Here is a 17,492-nt window from a genome sequence, read left to right as displayed (position 1 = left end):
TAGTAAAATAATAGTCTTTATAGCAATAGTTTTTATTAATGACATACAGATATCGTTAACAAAAATCTTATTTGTGTTACAATTCCTATTGTTATTAATACAATTAATATTCCTAAAAACTAATTTCAAACGGGTTTACATTTTCCTAATATTTACATTTTAGTTTCGTTACTTATAAAGTTTTAAAATGAAAGGGCAATTTCGGATAAAATGTGCGGAATACGTGAGCACTATGAACTGCTAACTAAGCAATGTATCTCATTCCCTTTAAACGAGTGGAGCTAGAAAGGTAGAAAATCAATGGCAAACGCAATAAATAAGTAAGTAGCTGAAACACTGAGCACTTAGCCTAAAGGGACAGTCTATCTAATTCAAACTTCAGAGTTTAATGTGAAACGGGCATTCGGGGGTTGTAATCATAGCAATGAATTATTTAAGAGAAAATTGCAACAAGGGATATAAATTCCCCTGATAATCTACATTTGGAGAATCCTTGAAGTAGCGAAGTAATTATGAAAAACCACATATTTGTATCTACAAGCTTCCCATACATTTCAATGTGAACTGAGTTTCAGGCGAGCTTATTGTGGCTTCCAACAGCGGTTCTTTAAACAAAACTGACTATGTTGAGACACTGGTGCCAAACAAAATAAGTATACAATAACCCAATTTGACGACAATCTATTGGACTGGTTTTGTTGGGTAGCTGCCATAACTTTAGCTATTTTCCGACTTCCTGGAAAGTAATAATTCTCTATGCAAGGGTTCACCACGTGCCTCAAACATGGAGAGAAGCATATAAAAGTACAGCACCTTGTGACGAGACACATTTAGTTAGTGGTGATCAAAAAGTCTTGATTCAACACCCAGGAGAAATCGGGACATCGTCAGTAATACTTTCAAACTCGAAACTAGCTGCACGCAGTGGCCTACTGCTTTTATTAAAGTTAATAACTTTAGTAAGTTTAGTAACTGATCACATACAAATTTGTGATTTATTCCTGAAAATTACAAATGTTCTTAAATAAAAGTATGAATCCACAGTTGATCCAACACTCAAAGAAATTAAATTTGTAGAACAATAGAATTCCATTTCCTAATTCTATTTTGTATTCCATTTTATGTCGTGTCACTTACAAAGTTGTGCTCTAGTAAAAGTAAACAGCGAGTCGAGTTGAGTAATGATTCGAATTTACTTTTGCAGAGTTTGTTGGAGTATTTGATTATACGCAAGATATTTTTTGGAAGCTGATGCCATTTTCAGCTTTTTGTTGTGATTGGTTTATGCAAAAATATCAGCGTTTCTGTGCATTTCCAATAAAAACATGTTTATTTGATAATATGAGCATATGAAGGCTGTTCCATTAACAGCAGAAATTGGATTAGAGCTAATATGGGGAAACTAGTAAGATCAGCGTTTATTTGTATGTAAAACAGCACGGCTATATTATAGCACGTTTACCATAAGTAGACATTAAGACCACGAGTAAAATGAAGACAGTTGTTTGTGGAAGATTATGAACATTTTGAAAAAAAATTATTACGAGATTCGGTTACACTATTAAAAACGTTGAATTATAGGAAGAACATATAGTTTAAACAATTGATTTCCAATTCATTATTTCACTTCGAAAAAAATCACAAGTTTCAATAACTAATTTTTGATATCCGGATTGAATGACGATTTGCATTCGCATTCTCCGTGCGCGTACTGCTCGACGGTTTGAGACAGTTTATGTTTTTTTAAATATTAGCCTTGGTTATTATTATTTTTTAGTACTATATTTCATTAGATACAACAAAAGTTAGTTCGAATTTATAATGTAACGTAAAACTGAAATGCCCTTTGGTTGTAAACTAATGGATGGAAGCAACTACACTTCGAAATTAAGATAATAGCACTGAGAATCGAAGTGTTTTTGACATTTGTTAAAACTAAAACCAATAATTTTTCCGAGAGAGAAAAGTTCTAACAATACACAAACTTTGCAACTTTGAAACTCAGTACTATAAAATCTGAAAAGTCCGTTTTTTTAGAAGATTAGAGGTGACTTATTTCCCCGCACGAAGAGTGGGGAACTGTTCAAAATATTATTCCCGTGCTGACATTTTTCGGAGGATAAAAAATGAGATCCTTAAAAATATTAGGGTTTTCGGAAAAGCTCATCTATCATTTTCTCTTCCAATTTGATGTGCCATAAATATGAAACTCTCCGCTTGTCATAATATGGTTTCCTCGATTTACTTTATCATTCCATCATTCGACCCCGATTTTTAGTTCGACAATTTATATCAAGTTAAAAGAAACCGATAAACCTGTTTGCTTTTCTTGTTGTCAAGATAATTATTGACCAGTTCATTGCAACGAGATCTGTATGCTACAAGGCTTGAGTTCTTTCATTAGCGAGTTTAAACACCAGGGATAAGTAGTTAGCGCCCAAAAATACATTTACAATAGGGCCTTTGCACAATTCTTTGTTTGCTTAATTTTGTTCAAACTTTATCGTCAACTAACTGTTCTACATGATTCTCCAATTTTGCTTTACTTTCAAGGAAGTTATAAGCCATTTAAATTTGAATTTCTATTTAGCGCGTCGTTTTGGCTTTTGGTAGCACTTGCTGGACTGCTGACCTCACTACACTCGACTTTGATATCGTCTTACTTATATATTTTTTAATATAATTTCCTCGATATAATTTATTGTTTATTTTTATGTGATTATAAGTTATAACCAATGACCCTATACAAACCACTTAAAACCGATAGTGTCTTTTCACTTTTTATTTAGTGATGCCGAACACTCTGTTTTCATTATTTGCTTCTCCTATTCATGACAATGGAATAATTCTTCGAACGAACTCCATACTCTGGACATATTTTACATTTTACTATGCAGATATCAGCTTCTCGTTTCAGCTGCTCATATCAGATCTAGATTCGGAAAATCAGCTAAATATTTCTAGATTTCCAATGGCTCTTCAAGCATTTGCCAGCAAATTGTAAAAAGCAATTACTTAAACTTAAGTAACCCAATTATCACGCTGCTTAACGGTTGTCTTAAATTTAAAATCTCAGCCACTATCAACGAATCTACCAATAGTAAGATCTGATTGTGCTTTTACAAATTATTAATCATTCTTTTTCCACAATAATCCACAAAACAAAAAAAATACACTGATAAAACAACTCCATAAGACACAAGCCGAGGTGTGGTTCTTATTGTGTATTTATATGCAATAAAGCTTGAATTATATTATGTTTTTACGGCCCTATTGGCTTATTGACTGCAAACATATTATGAATTGTGATTGTGTATGTTGTTAATTGGTTTATATGTAGTTTGTAATTTTAATCCCGGATTGTTTAGCACAGGCTCGGCTGACCAAAGGGCGCAAAAAATGTGTCTCCATCCAGTTTTTTACCGGTTGAAATCAATTAAATTAATTTGTTCAATTGAGTTTAGTGAAATAAACAGGCGCTAAATTTTTCACATTGCCGTACTTACTTTTTCCCCACTGTCTGAAGGTAAGTAGAAAGTCAGCACTGTCAGAAACGAGATTCCCATGCACGGTATGATTATGTTAACTGTATAAAATAACGTTTTCCTCCTCATTGTAATGTTGAAGGTGATATCCAAATAGGGTTCGTCGCAGCACGTGTAAAACTTTTCATTCCTGTAAAATTAACATGTTTTGGGACACCAAATTTTAATATCTAGGAATTTTCGTACCTCACTGCTGGTACTTCTAAAATATCCCATTCGACTGACATGTAAAATTCGGATAAATCTACTCCAACGTCTACGATATTGCTTCCAGCTTTTTCGTCCATGTGCCTCAAATCTACCTGCAAAACCAACAGTTCTTAAAATACCATAATATATTTAATGCATTATTTCAATAACTGTACTAGCAAATAACTAAATTATGAACAAACACATCAATATACGGTAAAAGAACAATTGGTAGCCTATGTACAATTTTTACACTGATATGTACAGGTTAATCTATATGTTGCTACGAAAATATAAACCCACAATAAATTAATTTCCTTAATAAAGCATGGATGCGCATCCCAAAATACATTTGATTGTTTTTAGACATTTAAGGCAAAATCTTTTCTTTACTCAAACGTATTTCTAGATGTGGGTTTGAAACACTATGGTATAAAAATAAATAATCGTTAAACAAATAACTGAAATATAATCACCAACTCTAACTTTCTCAATATCGATGATAAAGCTGATTTTATATTTGCGTTGTATTACTTCGATTTGAATGAAAAAATACTTAAAGTTCAAAACGCATCAGAGAAAATATTAATAAGTTGATTTACATAGAACTTATAATAAATGTATATCCCCGATGTCCAATATGAAATGATAAAAATTTGATAAATATATTGTTAAGAATATGTACAGAGGAATAAATTGCCTTTAAGACAGCCAACTCGAGATTGTATTTGAAATTAGAACATCATTTGATCGGAATTTTCCTCTTTATTCCAGTCTATCGAGGATCTTAGGTCAATCCAATACAAATAATAAAAACTATAATGTGGTCCGTACGGGCCTCCAAAGAAATGCCACCCCAAAACATTATTGAGCCACCACGGAAAGCCAGTTGGAGAACCGCTGCTTGGCTGTATATTTCTCTTGATCTTATCCAAATTACAGCTCGCTCATCCGAATCTTTTAAACCCACTCTGACCCATCAGTAAACAAGACTTTCTTACAGTCATCCAAATCTCAGTCCACGTGTTCTCGAGCAAACTCAATCCTAGCTTGCTTGTGCTCTATGGTTAAGAGAGAACCTTTTGCGGGATGTTTTGCACTCAATCCGGACAATTTTGATCGCAATAAACTCACTCAAGTTAGGGAAAAGCCCAGTGTCCTGGGAAATCATCAAGATTTTAATGGAGACAGTTTCCAGATGAGTAGAAAGAAACTCAAGTTGACTGACATGTAGTAAAAGAATACATATTTTTTTACTACTAAGATGAACAGTCACCATTATTTACTCCGGGCTGAGAAGGCTATTTAATACCTCGCATATTATATCCTTCGGCGCCCAGCATTCAAGAGTGCTCAGTACATAATAGCTTACTTCTCGACCAAGGTATATAATATGTATTATGTGACAATTTGACAAAGATAGGAAACCATAAAAACAGACAAAACTCAACATTGAATTGCACTCGTAAATAGCTGAGGTAGCAATTTCATAGAACAGGTTCATCTGACTTTAATACAATTGTATTATTAAATTATTATATTTAGTGGAGTGAAAAGCGATAAAGAATTCATGACAAAGCAGCTTGCCAAAAGCGTTATGTCAGCATCATACTAATTTTCGTTAAGGCCACAGCCATTCCTTACACTAAATGTCTCATTTAATATCGAAGCCTGCCTGTTGAAATTCTCAACATTATCAGGGTGAAAGTTTGCACATAAAAATAAATAACGTTTTAGAACTGGTCAATATAAAATGTATTTTTAAATAAGTGAAAATTTAAACATAAAAGGAATCGAGAAAATTGATGGTTTTTATAACTGAGTTAGTATTTATGAAGAATTCCTATGCAAAACATGCACCCAAATTTGGAAAGGCAACGCTCAAGCGAGTTAAGTAAATAAGCATTTTTACAAATGTAAATGGTACAATAAAACTATTAATTCATATACGTTAGCTATAGTTCGAAATCATTGTGTACCAACTAATACGTATCTAACAAAAATTTAAAAGCAATTTGTACACTAATTAAGTGAAGGTCTTAATATATTTAATTGTTTCTATTTGCAACGTTGTTAAGAAAAACATTGATTATGGAAGCAAATAAATGAAATTGCTTTCAATTACTGGCAACTGACAAAAAGTCCCGTTTATAAGTGCTGATTGATTTTTTGTCTGATTATCGACATTAGGCGCTGTGTGGCAAAAAAAGAATCGCTAAAGGGCTGAACGTCTTAAGAGGGATCCCAAGGTCCCAGGATTTTATTGCACCCAATTACACGAGAATGGCCACTTGCTGTTCTTTTTATTCTCATGGCAAATTGTATTATCTTATTTTTTGCAAGTTGAAAGTAAATTTTATGAACTAATGGCATTTTTAATGTTGTGTAAAATGCTCTATGATGGCGATTTGTGAGAGGTGGCAGGAGTTAATATAATAAATATTAAAACACGTAAAAAATATCAAATATCAAAGGGAAAGGCAACTATACGTGTGTAACTATACAAATGTTTATTAGCTGAAGTTGGAAATATTTCTTGAAAAATACAGATCAGGTTGGGAGTATGTCTTTTCCTGTTAAAAATTTTATTAGTAATATTTTCTGTTGTTGTTCTGGTTTATTGATGTTGTTTTACATAGTGCTTAAGAATGTATTAAAGAAATGAAAAATTGGCTGTATGGTGTTTTATTTTTTTGCATCAAAACGGCGTCTCATACGAAAAGAAAGGCAGATTTTTTGTCGAAAATTGAAAAATGATTTTTCATTTGAAATTTCTCAGTGGAGTATCATTTTTTTGTTTAAAAAATGTAGATGTTTTCCTATATACACTACAATGACGAACATAAAATTATTTTTTGCATGCAATAAATGTGCAAAGATTATTCCTTAAAACCTAGAAAATTTTATGTCTCTGTCTCTACAGCTTTCAGAGAAATAAATTTATCATCAGCTTTTAAGAAAAACTGAAACACCCCATGTCTGGAAAACGAATCATTTGCGGTCATACAAGTGATCAGCAAACTTCGACAAATTTTTTCATGCAGTATCCCCCTCTGAATTGAAACACCGTTTCAACAACAACAACAAAAAGTTTTCTGGAGAGAAAATTCCAAAAATTACTAGAAACGAAAAATTTTCTTTTCAGTTTCAAATCGAGTTTCATACATAATGGCACTACTTCAAAGCTTATGGGGTTGAATAAATATCAAAATATTAGTGAAAATTAGCTGGTAAAGGGCAGCCACTGTTTTTACTACCTACTAGTCGGAGCATATATATTTATGCGATGACACTGTGGAATTATTATCTTTGCAGAAATGTGACTCAATATGTCGACTTTTCATCCCTAGCTTTTCTTGATTCATGGCGTCATATGCCATGCATGTAAATTTTTTTTCGTACCGCAAGCGTCACACAAATTTTCCAATAGGAAACATAATGAAAACGAAGACGCTTTTCTCTAAATAGTGTAACTGATATGGTGTTGCAGCATATTTCTTGCACAATGTTTGCCACTAAATCGATTGGTCAGTTATTGCTCATTGTAATCGAACTCCTTTATTAATTATTCCTCTTTTTGAATACCAATTGCCTTTTTGAATACCAATTGCTTTTGTTATACGAATAATTTCAATAAGCATTTTTTATCCATATCTGTTAACCAAAATAAACATATTTGATTGGAAATTGACATTTGCAATATTTATATGAAGCACATTCTGCGAACAAATAATTTGAAAATTAATTTAAAATTCAGCAGCGGTTGCTGAATTTATCCACCTACATTTATTGCACAGATTTAGCATTGGCGAGCTTATGTGAACAATGGACAAAATAATTGGTCGAAGTACACCCCGAAATGTAGGTATACATACAGGGTGATTCAAAATTGGCGTCATTCCTCTCGGGTGTAGGCAGTACATTATATTATAATTCGTACAACACATTATAATTCTTAATCAAAACTGGGAGAATGGTAGTAATGTTTTTCAGAGTAATAACTACCTGTTGCTTCTCAAATATCAAAAGCTCACGTGAGAATGAAACTGCAACTTGAAAAAAAACTTGCAACTCTAAGTTAGCAGAAATATGAAAAAGAACATCATATTTGATGTTCTTTCTTCAGATTGTTGCTGATTGTAAATTTCGAAACATTAATTGATATTTAAATCCAGCGGATTAATCCCATAACTGTAAGCTGTTTTTTTATATCTCTACATTGCATATATCACAGTAAAATGACTATTTCAGATTTTTAAAATGTAGGTGCAAAGTAGATAATTGTGTAGATAAAGTGTTGTTCAGATATCAGCTCAACTGCAAACAAGGCTGTTTGGCGATGAACGTGTAATTAATTCCTGACAATATAGACCCCTTTTAAAGCTTATCACAAGGGATACTGTTTGCCACCTAGAATCGACAGCGTCACGTTCCACATTTTGAGGTAATTAAATCTTAAATGGCTAAATTGGGCAAAATGTTCGCGTACTGACGCATTTAATTAATAAAAAAATACTCAAAAAGGTGCCTGCATAATGGATGGTAAAAGCCCGAATGTACAAACTTTGGGCTGAATACCTACTGTATTTCAATCCGATGAATAATGAAAAATCACCTTTTAGTGCAATACAGAAAGTTGGCATTTAAAATGAAAGTTAATCTAGTTATTTTCAATTCATGAAATTCATTAATTTGGAATAGAAAATTCATAATTCCAAGAGAACTTACTATCAATTTATATTGATATAATGCGAGTCAAAATTGCATATTCTAAAATATCAATAACCTGATAAAATCAAATTTAAGAGGATTCATGCACGGCCCTTCTTTAATGAAAATATCCCAAGCTTTTATGAAAATGTAAATGGTCTTAATTTTAATACAGATTCGTTTTCTGGGTTTCAGTCATTTATTTACTTCGCTATTAGACTTTATTTCTTTCTTCAGAATACGTTTCGGTGTTTTTTTTTAGTAGAAAGAAAAAACATCGAAACGTATTCTGAGGAAAGAAATAAACTCTAATAGCGAAGTAAATAAATGATTGAAACCCAGGGAATTTGTATTAAAATTGAAATACAGTCAGGAAAAGAAACACAATGGTCTTAATGTGAAATTGGAAAATCCAGTTTAGTGCTTAATTATTAAAATGTCTAAGGATTTGTGAAACTAACCCAATCAATGTATTTTTAATGACCTACTACGTAAACATTAATACACAATGATTTCTTACTTAGACTCTTAAACCACGATGCGAGGAATATTTATAAATGTATCCAGAGGATTAGTTTCGAGATCTATCTCTAAATGTTATGTGCACCGAATTTGTTCTGCTAGACGAGTCTTCGTAGCGTGTTTTAAAATAAAATGAACCACCTAACTGAAAAAGAATGAAATGCAGTGATTTTCAAAACAATCTACGAATTACATAAGCGTCCAAACCATGAAATCTAGTGTCTACCAACAGATTAACACTTAATACTAGTACTCATATTATAATTAAGGTTTTACATACATGCATGCATACGTAAACAAATATACTGCGAATCTTTTTAAGGAGTGCAACGTAACATTAACATTTGAAATATGTGTTCAAAAAGAAAAATCTGACCATAATAATTGGACAGAGAAGAAGGAGAAATCGTACTAAATTGAAGTAACCCATACATAGAAACAAACAATTATTAATCAGCAAAATGGAAAATTGATTAACGGTTTTTTAAATATTAGCTTTTTATTGAAGGTGCTATTAAGATTTAGAAAGCATCGGATAGAAGTTGTCGAACAACATCACTCAGGTCTTTCTCTGCTTCTCTAAGACCGAACTTCTTTATTGTCGAAATAATCGCTTTTGTAAATCCAATATCATTTAATTGACTATTTAAATATTGGGCATCACTTCTATTAAACAGATAATAAGTTTACTCAAAATACGCTTGCTTATATATGTACAGCCATTCTTTTAAGCATTTCCTATGGGAAAACTTACTTATCTAAGATCTAACATCTCCCATATGGAAAAGGTATAAAATAGTTGTTTTCCTATCCGCGGACAAGATTCAAACTATATATATGACAAATATGTCTTGAAGAAATTTTCGAAAACCCGACATGCTATGATCTTTAGCACATGTTTTATGGTTTCCTACTGTCTGATTCTTCTCAAATATAGAGATTTTTCCAGAGTCTCATAATAAAACTTCAAAGGCCCGGGGAAATTCATTTGCAGGTTTCAAATGTAGATTCTTGCATGAATTAGGATAACGGGGAACACTCTCACATAATATCGTTAGCCTTAAAATACCAAATGATAGCAAGTTGAACGCTAGTTATAGGAAGCCTATTCTATGCGTGGCACGCTCTGAATTCTCGCTCCTAGAAATATGTCTAATCTTCCTTTAAAATAGAGCACGTCAACCAATTATTGACTCTATTCCTACCGTTAATTCCTCCCTGTGACAACAGCAAAATCATTGTTCCGGTCAGATGGGGTATAACGTACCCCATTTTCCCCCTGCCGCTGTCAGGAACAGTCGCCTCGCAGATGTTAAACCGGGATTTTGATACCACGGAAATGGGGGAGAAGATGTCTTCCTTGAAATATTTCAAGCATTACAAAAGTTATGTGTGGCGCACACAATAAAAGCTTGTGAAAGAAATCTATCACAATCAGGGCGGATTTATGAAATGGATTATACGTTCTATTGTTGGTCAGTTGAATTGGAATTTATAATCAATAGTAGTTTTGCATCTTGAGGAGGAAATCTAACGTTCCTTAATACAGGTATATTATTATTGAACTGATCGGGAGCATCTATTAGATTTCATAAGCTGAACGTAAATGATATTTCGTGAAAAACAAGACAAAAAGTATTTTTAATATTCAATTAGATATTTGGTGTCGAAATGAAAGAAAAACATAGTGCAGTTTGCGTCCAGTACAGAGTCTCAGTGGACACGATTTTATTCGATACCCATTCGAAATTGATTTCTGAAAGACTTTATCACTCAAGCAGTAATTTGAGGCGATATTCCTGTAATTTCTTGTCGTATTGCTGCTTTCAATTCGTCAATGGTTCGGGGATGGTATAGAAAACCCTTGGCTTGAAGGTGGCCCCACCGGAAAAAGTCGCATGGTGCAAGATCGAGTGAACGCTCAGCCCACCTAAGGTTTCCATGTAACGAGATTACATATCCTGGAAGCATTTTCCATTTAGCCCAGGGCATTTCCCTTCAAACGTCGAATGTTCCTCTTGCTGTATGAGCTGCAGCTCCATCCTGCTGAAATCACACATGTTCACATTCAAGTTCCCTAAGCTTTGCTTAGCATGTCGACATATCGATCAACAGTAGTGCCCAGTAACGAAAATGCTGCTTGATCACACAGCCAGATAAATGAAAATGAGCTTCGTCACTCGTAAGTAAAAGAGCAATATGTGGGACGGTTTGAAGAATATCGTTGAAATATGCTCCATTTTCCCAGTCCCGTTCACTTAGTTCTTGCACAATAATCAATTTGTATGGGTGCAACTTCAGATCGCCGTATAAAATTCTCCTCACTTAACGATCTATCAAACGCAAAGCATTCTGGGTCGGCCATTTGATTTTCTTTTTAAAGGTGAACAAGTGAGTCCCAAAAGCTCTTTGCCTCGTTATCACAGATTCGTTGCTTTTCATGAATGTTTGGACAATGAAGGCATGATGCTCGCTCGTCCAATTGCAATATATGCAAACGTAAACGATAMTGTTTTTTYTATAATCCATTTATAMTTTTTAACTGACAAACTTWTATAATGTTTAGACGCGGTRATCTTTTGGAAGCATTATTGTTTGAATTGCGCTCATYASAAATCTCACGMAAAAARTACTATTTCACACAGACACTCATTTATTGTYGGAACGTTGGAATAAGCAGCATCATCGGGAACTATTAAAAGATAAAACAGAAAAWTAAAAATGTCCCGATTGATTGCGGAACTGGAAATTCGTCGGGCTTTTTGCATTGGCGCTTCTTCACAGAAAATTAAATTAGAATCACGTCGTTATAAAAAAAATAGTCAATTATTGTCGTAACGTTGCAATGAGCAGCATTGATAGTTGACTTATGGTGCCATTTTGCAGATAAAGTAAAAGATAGCTGAATAAAATCTAGAATAATTATTATGTTGGTCAGGGTGAACCTATTTCTTGGCTGCTTCAATCACTAATATCTCCATTTTGATCTGTAGAGCCATGTAGAAAACCAGTTCTCAAAAACAGATTCTCAAGTCTCGTTTACTATAAACATGTTCGAACTCCGTTCATCGAGTACTACTATCGATCTGAAAATCACAGGTTAAGCAACTTACTTATTGGTTTTAAGACAACCTATTCGGATGGACGCAAGAGCAGCCTCAGTAGGCAAAAGAAGACCTACTAACGAAGATCATCAGATGAGGTTGAGCAATTTTCAGAAAACCTGGATGGGGCATCAGCTCCATAAAAAGTGCGAAAGAAACATGCAACCTTAAGAGCGATGGTGTAGCACGCCCCCAAAGCAGCCAAAGCAAGATTTAGCAACTTTGAAGCTGTCGCAGAACAGCCGCGAAATAAATGGGAGGAGCCTGGGGAAGCAACAGCTCCAGCAGCAGACGCATGGGACATAGAGGGACAAGCGCTTCGGATACACTTTGACAGAATACGAACACAAGAACACACATGAAACGATAAAATACAATTTTCGTACAAAGATAGAGCACTGAAACTGTCGTACCAAAAGAACATCTATGTGGTAGTAAGGAAATAGCCGCTGGACGTCCTGTATGTTATATACATACTCGCGTGAAATGCAAAATTTGTCCCTGTATTTTTCAACAAATATTTGTATTTTATTGCAATAATTGTCGTAAATTCTCCATTCTGGTGTCATAAGACTGAAATCCTTTATGGCGAGTCAATTTTAGTTGACAATTTCAAACAATACACAATAGGGTAACGGAAAAAGCGTTAGTATTGAGGGAAATCTTAATTAAATTAATTGAATAATTTAGCAAACATCCACACCGTAGGGTGGCAGGACTTATACGGACTGAAGGGCTGGGATGAGACCCAAAAAATATGCAAATTTAGTTTCGAATTTACATAGTAACGAGAAGGTATTGTTTTGCTTAGGGACCGCCCGCCAAAGTCCCGGCAGGCTTTCGCATTATTCTAAACTTCACAAGACTTGAATATAGAGCTAATCAAGAAATATTTTGTAGAAATTCCATGCATCATACATCATAATACAACTACGAAAATCTATAGAAGCAGCACTCTGAAAGTCTGTGCAAGGCACATGCATGAAATGTGATAAATGGAAAGAGGAAAGAAAGAATACTGATAAATTGGCAACTAAATAAAAATGACGGTCGAGACAACTAATCGAAATTTTTTAACTTAACACATGCAATGATAGATAAATGGCTATAGTTGAAAATTTATGAAGTCTTTAGTACTTTCCAATTATTATGGTGGTGACTTTTAATAAAATTTTATACCTTTTCCAAATTTGCGTACAGTCTGTATATACAGGGAGTAGATTCAGTTGCTTAATTTAGCCCACTAAACATTTACTCTTCAATTTATCACTGAGCCTTGACCAGTCTAGAATGGAATGGCAAAGGGATGTCCCCCGTAAATTTACAAAAAGCAAGGATTTCGATTAGTATCATGGTTCACACCAAAGTTTTCAGTATTTTTCGTGAGTTAAAAAACAATCATTCGTAAAGTTATTTTTCGGCCAGAACATATTGGCCTACTTACTATACTCATGAACAGTGTTGGAGTTAATCGCTTTCTGTTTTAGTTGCCAAGAGGAGAACGATATTTGATATCTTTGCTTAAACTTCCGTTAAGCCTTATATCTAAACTTTCGCAGTTTTTAAATGACAAGAGCAATATTTTCAGATGCCTTCAAAATCAAATCTCTTACTCAATCCTATTAAGAGATATCTATTTTTCAAACAACTCATTTTCTGTATTTATTAGTACTGAGTTTTTTTAGTTAGTTTTTATTAGTAGTCAGACAATTACTTTACCCTATTCTTAAATGCTTCGATTATTTCATTTGTTGATGCTAGAATAGTGTTACAATTACTAATAAAATTATAAACTAATAAAAAGTATTTCCATTTTACTTATATTCTGAAAAATTATGGTTTTGGAATGTTAAAAATTTGGCTTTGTAAGCTGCTATCTCCAGCTCTTCAGATGTTAAACAATTCGTTGTAAAAAGATATCAGCGTCATTTTAGTTAATTTTCGGATATTAGAAGAAGTAAAATATATGTGGTTTTCATTATTATTTTTTATTATCATTTGATCCTCATTACTAAACGTCTAAAATTAAAGAAAATATAATTCTCAACCTTCAATGTGGTCTACCAAGATTGTGAGAATACTTGTCATTCCAAAATATCGATGGCACAAAATCGAATATCCATCGATGGCACAAAATCCACCTAATTTGCAGCCTTTTATTACTTTCACTTTTTGAACAATTATGGAACCAATTAATTAGATAGCGATCTACGAATCTCACAGCGACTATCAATCTTTTGTAAGTGGAGGTAATCCACGCAAAAAGTGAAAGCCGTAATATAGAGTAATTAAAATTTTAAATAACTATAGAATTAACAACACAGTACAGGAAATTCGATTATTTAACACAAAAGTTAATTGAACAACTAGACCAAAAATGTGATATATTCAACCTACATAAGTAGATAGAGCAAGAGAATAAATAAGCCGAAGTGGCAGGAAAAGATGACAAGAAACTCTCAATCGAACCAGTATAATATGGTAAAGTTTAATCAAAATGAAGTAACAATTGACCGCATTGACGGATAATTTAAAATAAAGGAGATTTAATATAATATAATAAACAGGAAATAATATAATATATATCCATGCAAATTATAATGATAATTAATTATAGAGAAAAAACCCCAAGAAACGACTATAAGAACAAAATAAAGGAAAACATTTTCAACTAAACAAGTATACCTAGAAAGCCTTGAACATGAATCAGCAAAATTGTTATATAAACTAAGATTTGCATAAACTGTATGAAAGCTGCATAGAAAACTAGACTGCTGAAGAAGTGTATCAAAAAAAATATAAAATGTATTTACGAAGCAGCAAGAGAAATTGTCGGATTTAAAGAAAACGTATAAGTAAAAAGTCTTACAGAAAGAAAAACAATTGTTGATTATGAATTGAAGATGTAGATTGACATACATATAAATGTGGGAGAAAAATGTCGAACAAAAATTGGAAAAATGCATGTGTGGTACCAAAGTTGCGGAAGCATGGATAACACTAGAAAACGTTAGAAAGAAGGGAAAACAATCAAATAAGATCCAATTAATAAACAAATGGAGAGTGTAGTCGACCATGAGTTACTGCTAAACGAAGATAGAAAAGAGTACGGAATGCAAGATATAAATATGGACACATCACACTGTAGAGATGTAGAACAAAAAACAAAAAAATGCTACAATATGCATTGAGACACTCACAGAATGTAAAAGCAGCTGGGACTGGAAACATATTTATTGAGTATTTTACATGAGCTTCTGAAACCTTTGTTCAGTAAATGTATGATTAAATGGGAAATTATTCCACAAGATTGGAATCTGGCATACATTAGCTGAATGTCTAATAAAGCATAAAGGATGTACGACAAAATTTTAAACAAGAGAATCGAAGAAGAGGCAGTGATAATATTTTCGTTTTACAAGTGATAGAAAAACTAGGAGCAAGAAACATGTCCTCATATTTGTAGACTTTTAAAAAACGTATGATATAGTGCCCTTGAAAAAACTTTCTGAAATATTGACAAAGATTGGCCTTATTAAGACGTATGTTCGCTCAATATGAAATTTTTACCGAAATGCCAACAGTGCAGGTAAAGTAGAAAATTTGCTATTGCTCTTGTCCGAGCGTCCAAGCAGCAAACTTACTAGAAGGCACAACCATGTTCGACATTTTGAGATCCAACATGGGAAAACCTTTTAGCAATGAAAAGCTTTCGGCATCAGCAAAGCCGTCATGAGCTTTTGAAATAGGCACATGCAGATGTTTGCATGCAGAGCTTTGCAGGCTAAACCCAGCTAATGTTAGCTAATAGACTCTAAACCGGTCCTGGGGGTGCCTGAGGTTGGCGCATCTCGAAATCTGCACTTGCCTGTTTCAAAAGCTCATGACGGCTCTGCTGATTCTGAACGCACAACAACAATTTCATTGTTTCAAATTCTTTTATGTTTGTATTTCATTCCAAGTTCTATTCATTCCATCTGTTTTACTCATAGAAGTTTATTAGTGCAACACAATTAAAATATAAGATATAAGGTTATAATCGGTACTTATATGAAAATAGCTTGAGCCTTGATACGTTGAACGTCAGTGCAGTTCACGATCTTCGACTTTAAATCATCTTAATGTTTTAACTCAGATTAATGTTTTCCTTGCTTTTCGTAAAGTTACAGGACATTGATCCCCCCAAAACAAGGCCACTTCGACAATACTGCAGATAAAATACAACGACACACAAAATTCAAATTAAAGAAAACACCATTTTGTGGCGGGGATTCGAACCTTGAACCCATCGTAAGTCCAACTGCCCAGTTTAAGAACGCAAGTCTGGACATCGTATGGAAAAAATTCGACGTCTATAGCGCACGAGCTCTTGTAGACAGCTGGAGGTTGCCAGACTACCAAGCCGTTGTAGTAGACGATGGCTTTTGTCATCAGTGTCACCTCGTAGTTACCATCTGCGCTGTAAAGAATGCGATTTGGAAATAATCTTGTCAAAATTCGGTATTATAGCCATTTCCGGGAGGAAATCGATTTTTGACATTGCGGATTTCTGTTAAATGGAAGTTCAGTTACGATCCTATTTTAATTATTATTATAACACATTCATTTTTACATCCCATTGACATATCATGAAACGTGTTAATGAAAATTCTATGCGCACTTATCGTAAAAATTGTTGAATAAAATAATAACGGTGGTAGACATACGCTGAAATATTTAACGATTTGAATATCCATTAGAAGCTAAATTACATCATTAAATAAACAGAAATTATTACCAAATGGGACAAATGTTAGCATTGGTGTTTAGTAACAACTCATAAAAATAAGAAACATGTCAACGACTAGATTGTTCCACATTCTAATGTTGCTCGGAAAAAAGCCCTGCATGTTGGAAATATAATTTCCTCGGGGATAATAAGATAATCTCATTACCGTTTGGTGCTTGGCTGTCTTAGTGTCACAGTGAGCATCATAACTAGTCGAAATGCCAAAAGGTTCATATTTCACTGTATAGTAAAAATGGGTTACAATTTATTAATTTTATATCAAAAATATATTGAAAGGGATTTTTCCTGGCGTTGCGGGTAAATAATTTAATAATAATAATAATAATAAATTATGGGATAACGAAAAACTCTTCAAAAATATATTGAGACCTTATTCCTGAATTATACTGGAATTGTTGACAGTGAAAGCTAAGATTGGGATATCACTTCGCTTCTGAGAATTGGCAGTCTAAAAGTTGAAGAAAATTTCAAAAGTAGCTGTTTATGGAAATAATTGAATTTCTCAATGAAAATATCAATTTATTATATATAAGATATAATTATGATCAAGTATTGGTGGATAAGGATAGAATGTTAGAATTAAATGGGGTAGAACATACAAAATACTTAGGTATTATGATAGACAAGCACTTA

General features: G+C 33.4%; 1 protein-coding gene across 1 annotated transcript in view; it reads right to left on the bottom strand.

Moving 5' to 3' along the window:
- LOC109534656 (acetylcholine receptor subunit alpha-like) overlaps positions 1–17,492 on the bottom strand; it is a gene marked incomplete in the record, with an annotated part of 139,839 nt that overhangs the window by 26,334 nt on the left and 96,013 nt on the right. Inside the window, 2 exon segments of the mRNA XM_048668645.1 lie at positions 3,507–3,675; positions 3,732–3,847. Coding sequence (XP_048524602.1) covers positions 3,507–3,675; positions 3,732–3,847 — 285 coding nt within the window.

This window comes from Dendroctonus ponderosae, unplaced genomic scaffold, assembly GCF_020466585.1.
Source record: "Dendroctonus ponderosae isolate FM_Combo_2020 unplaced genomic scaffold, Dpon_F_20191213v2 Dpon_F_20191213_7, whole genome shotgun sequence".
Classification (NCBI taxonomy): Eukaryota; Metazoa; Arthropoda; class Insecta; order Coleoptera; family Curculionidae; genus Dendroctonus; species Dendroctonus ponderosae.
Note: the sequence above shows the minus strand (reverse complement) of the source record. Positions and strands in the feature narration are given on the sequence as shown.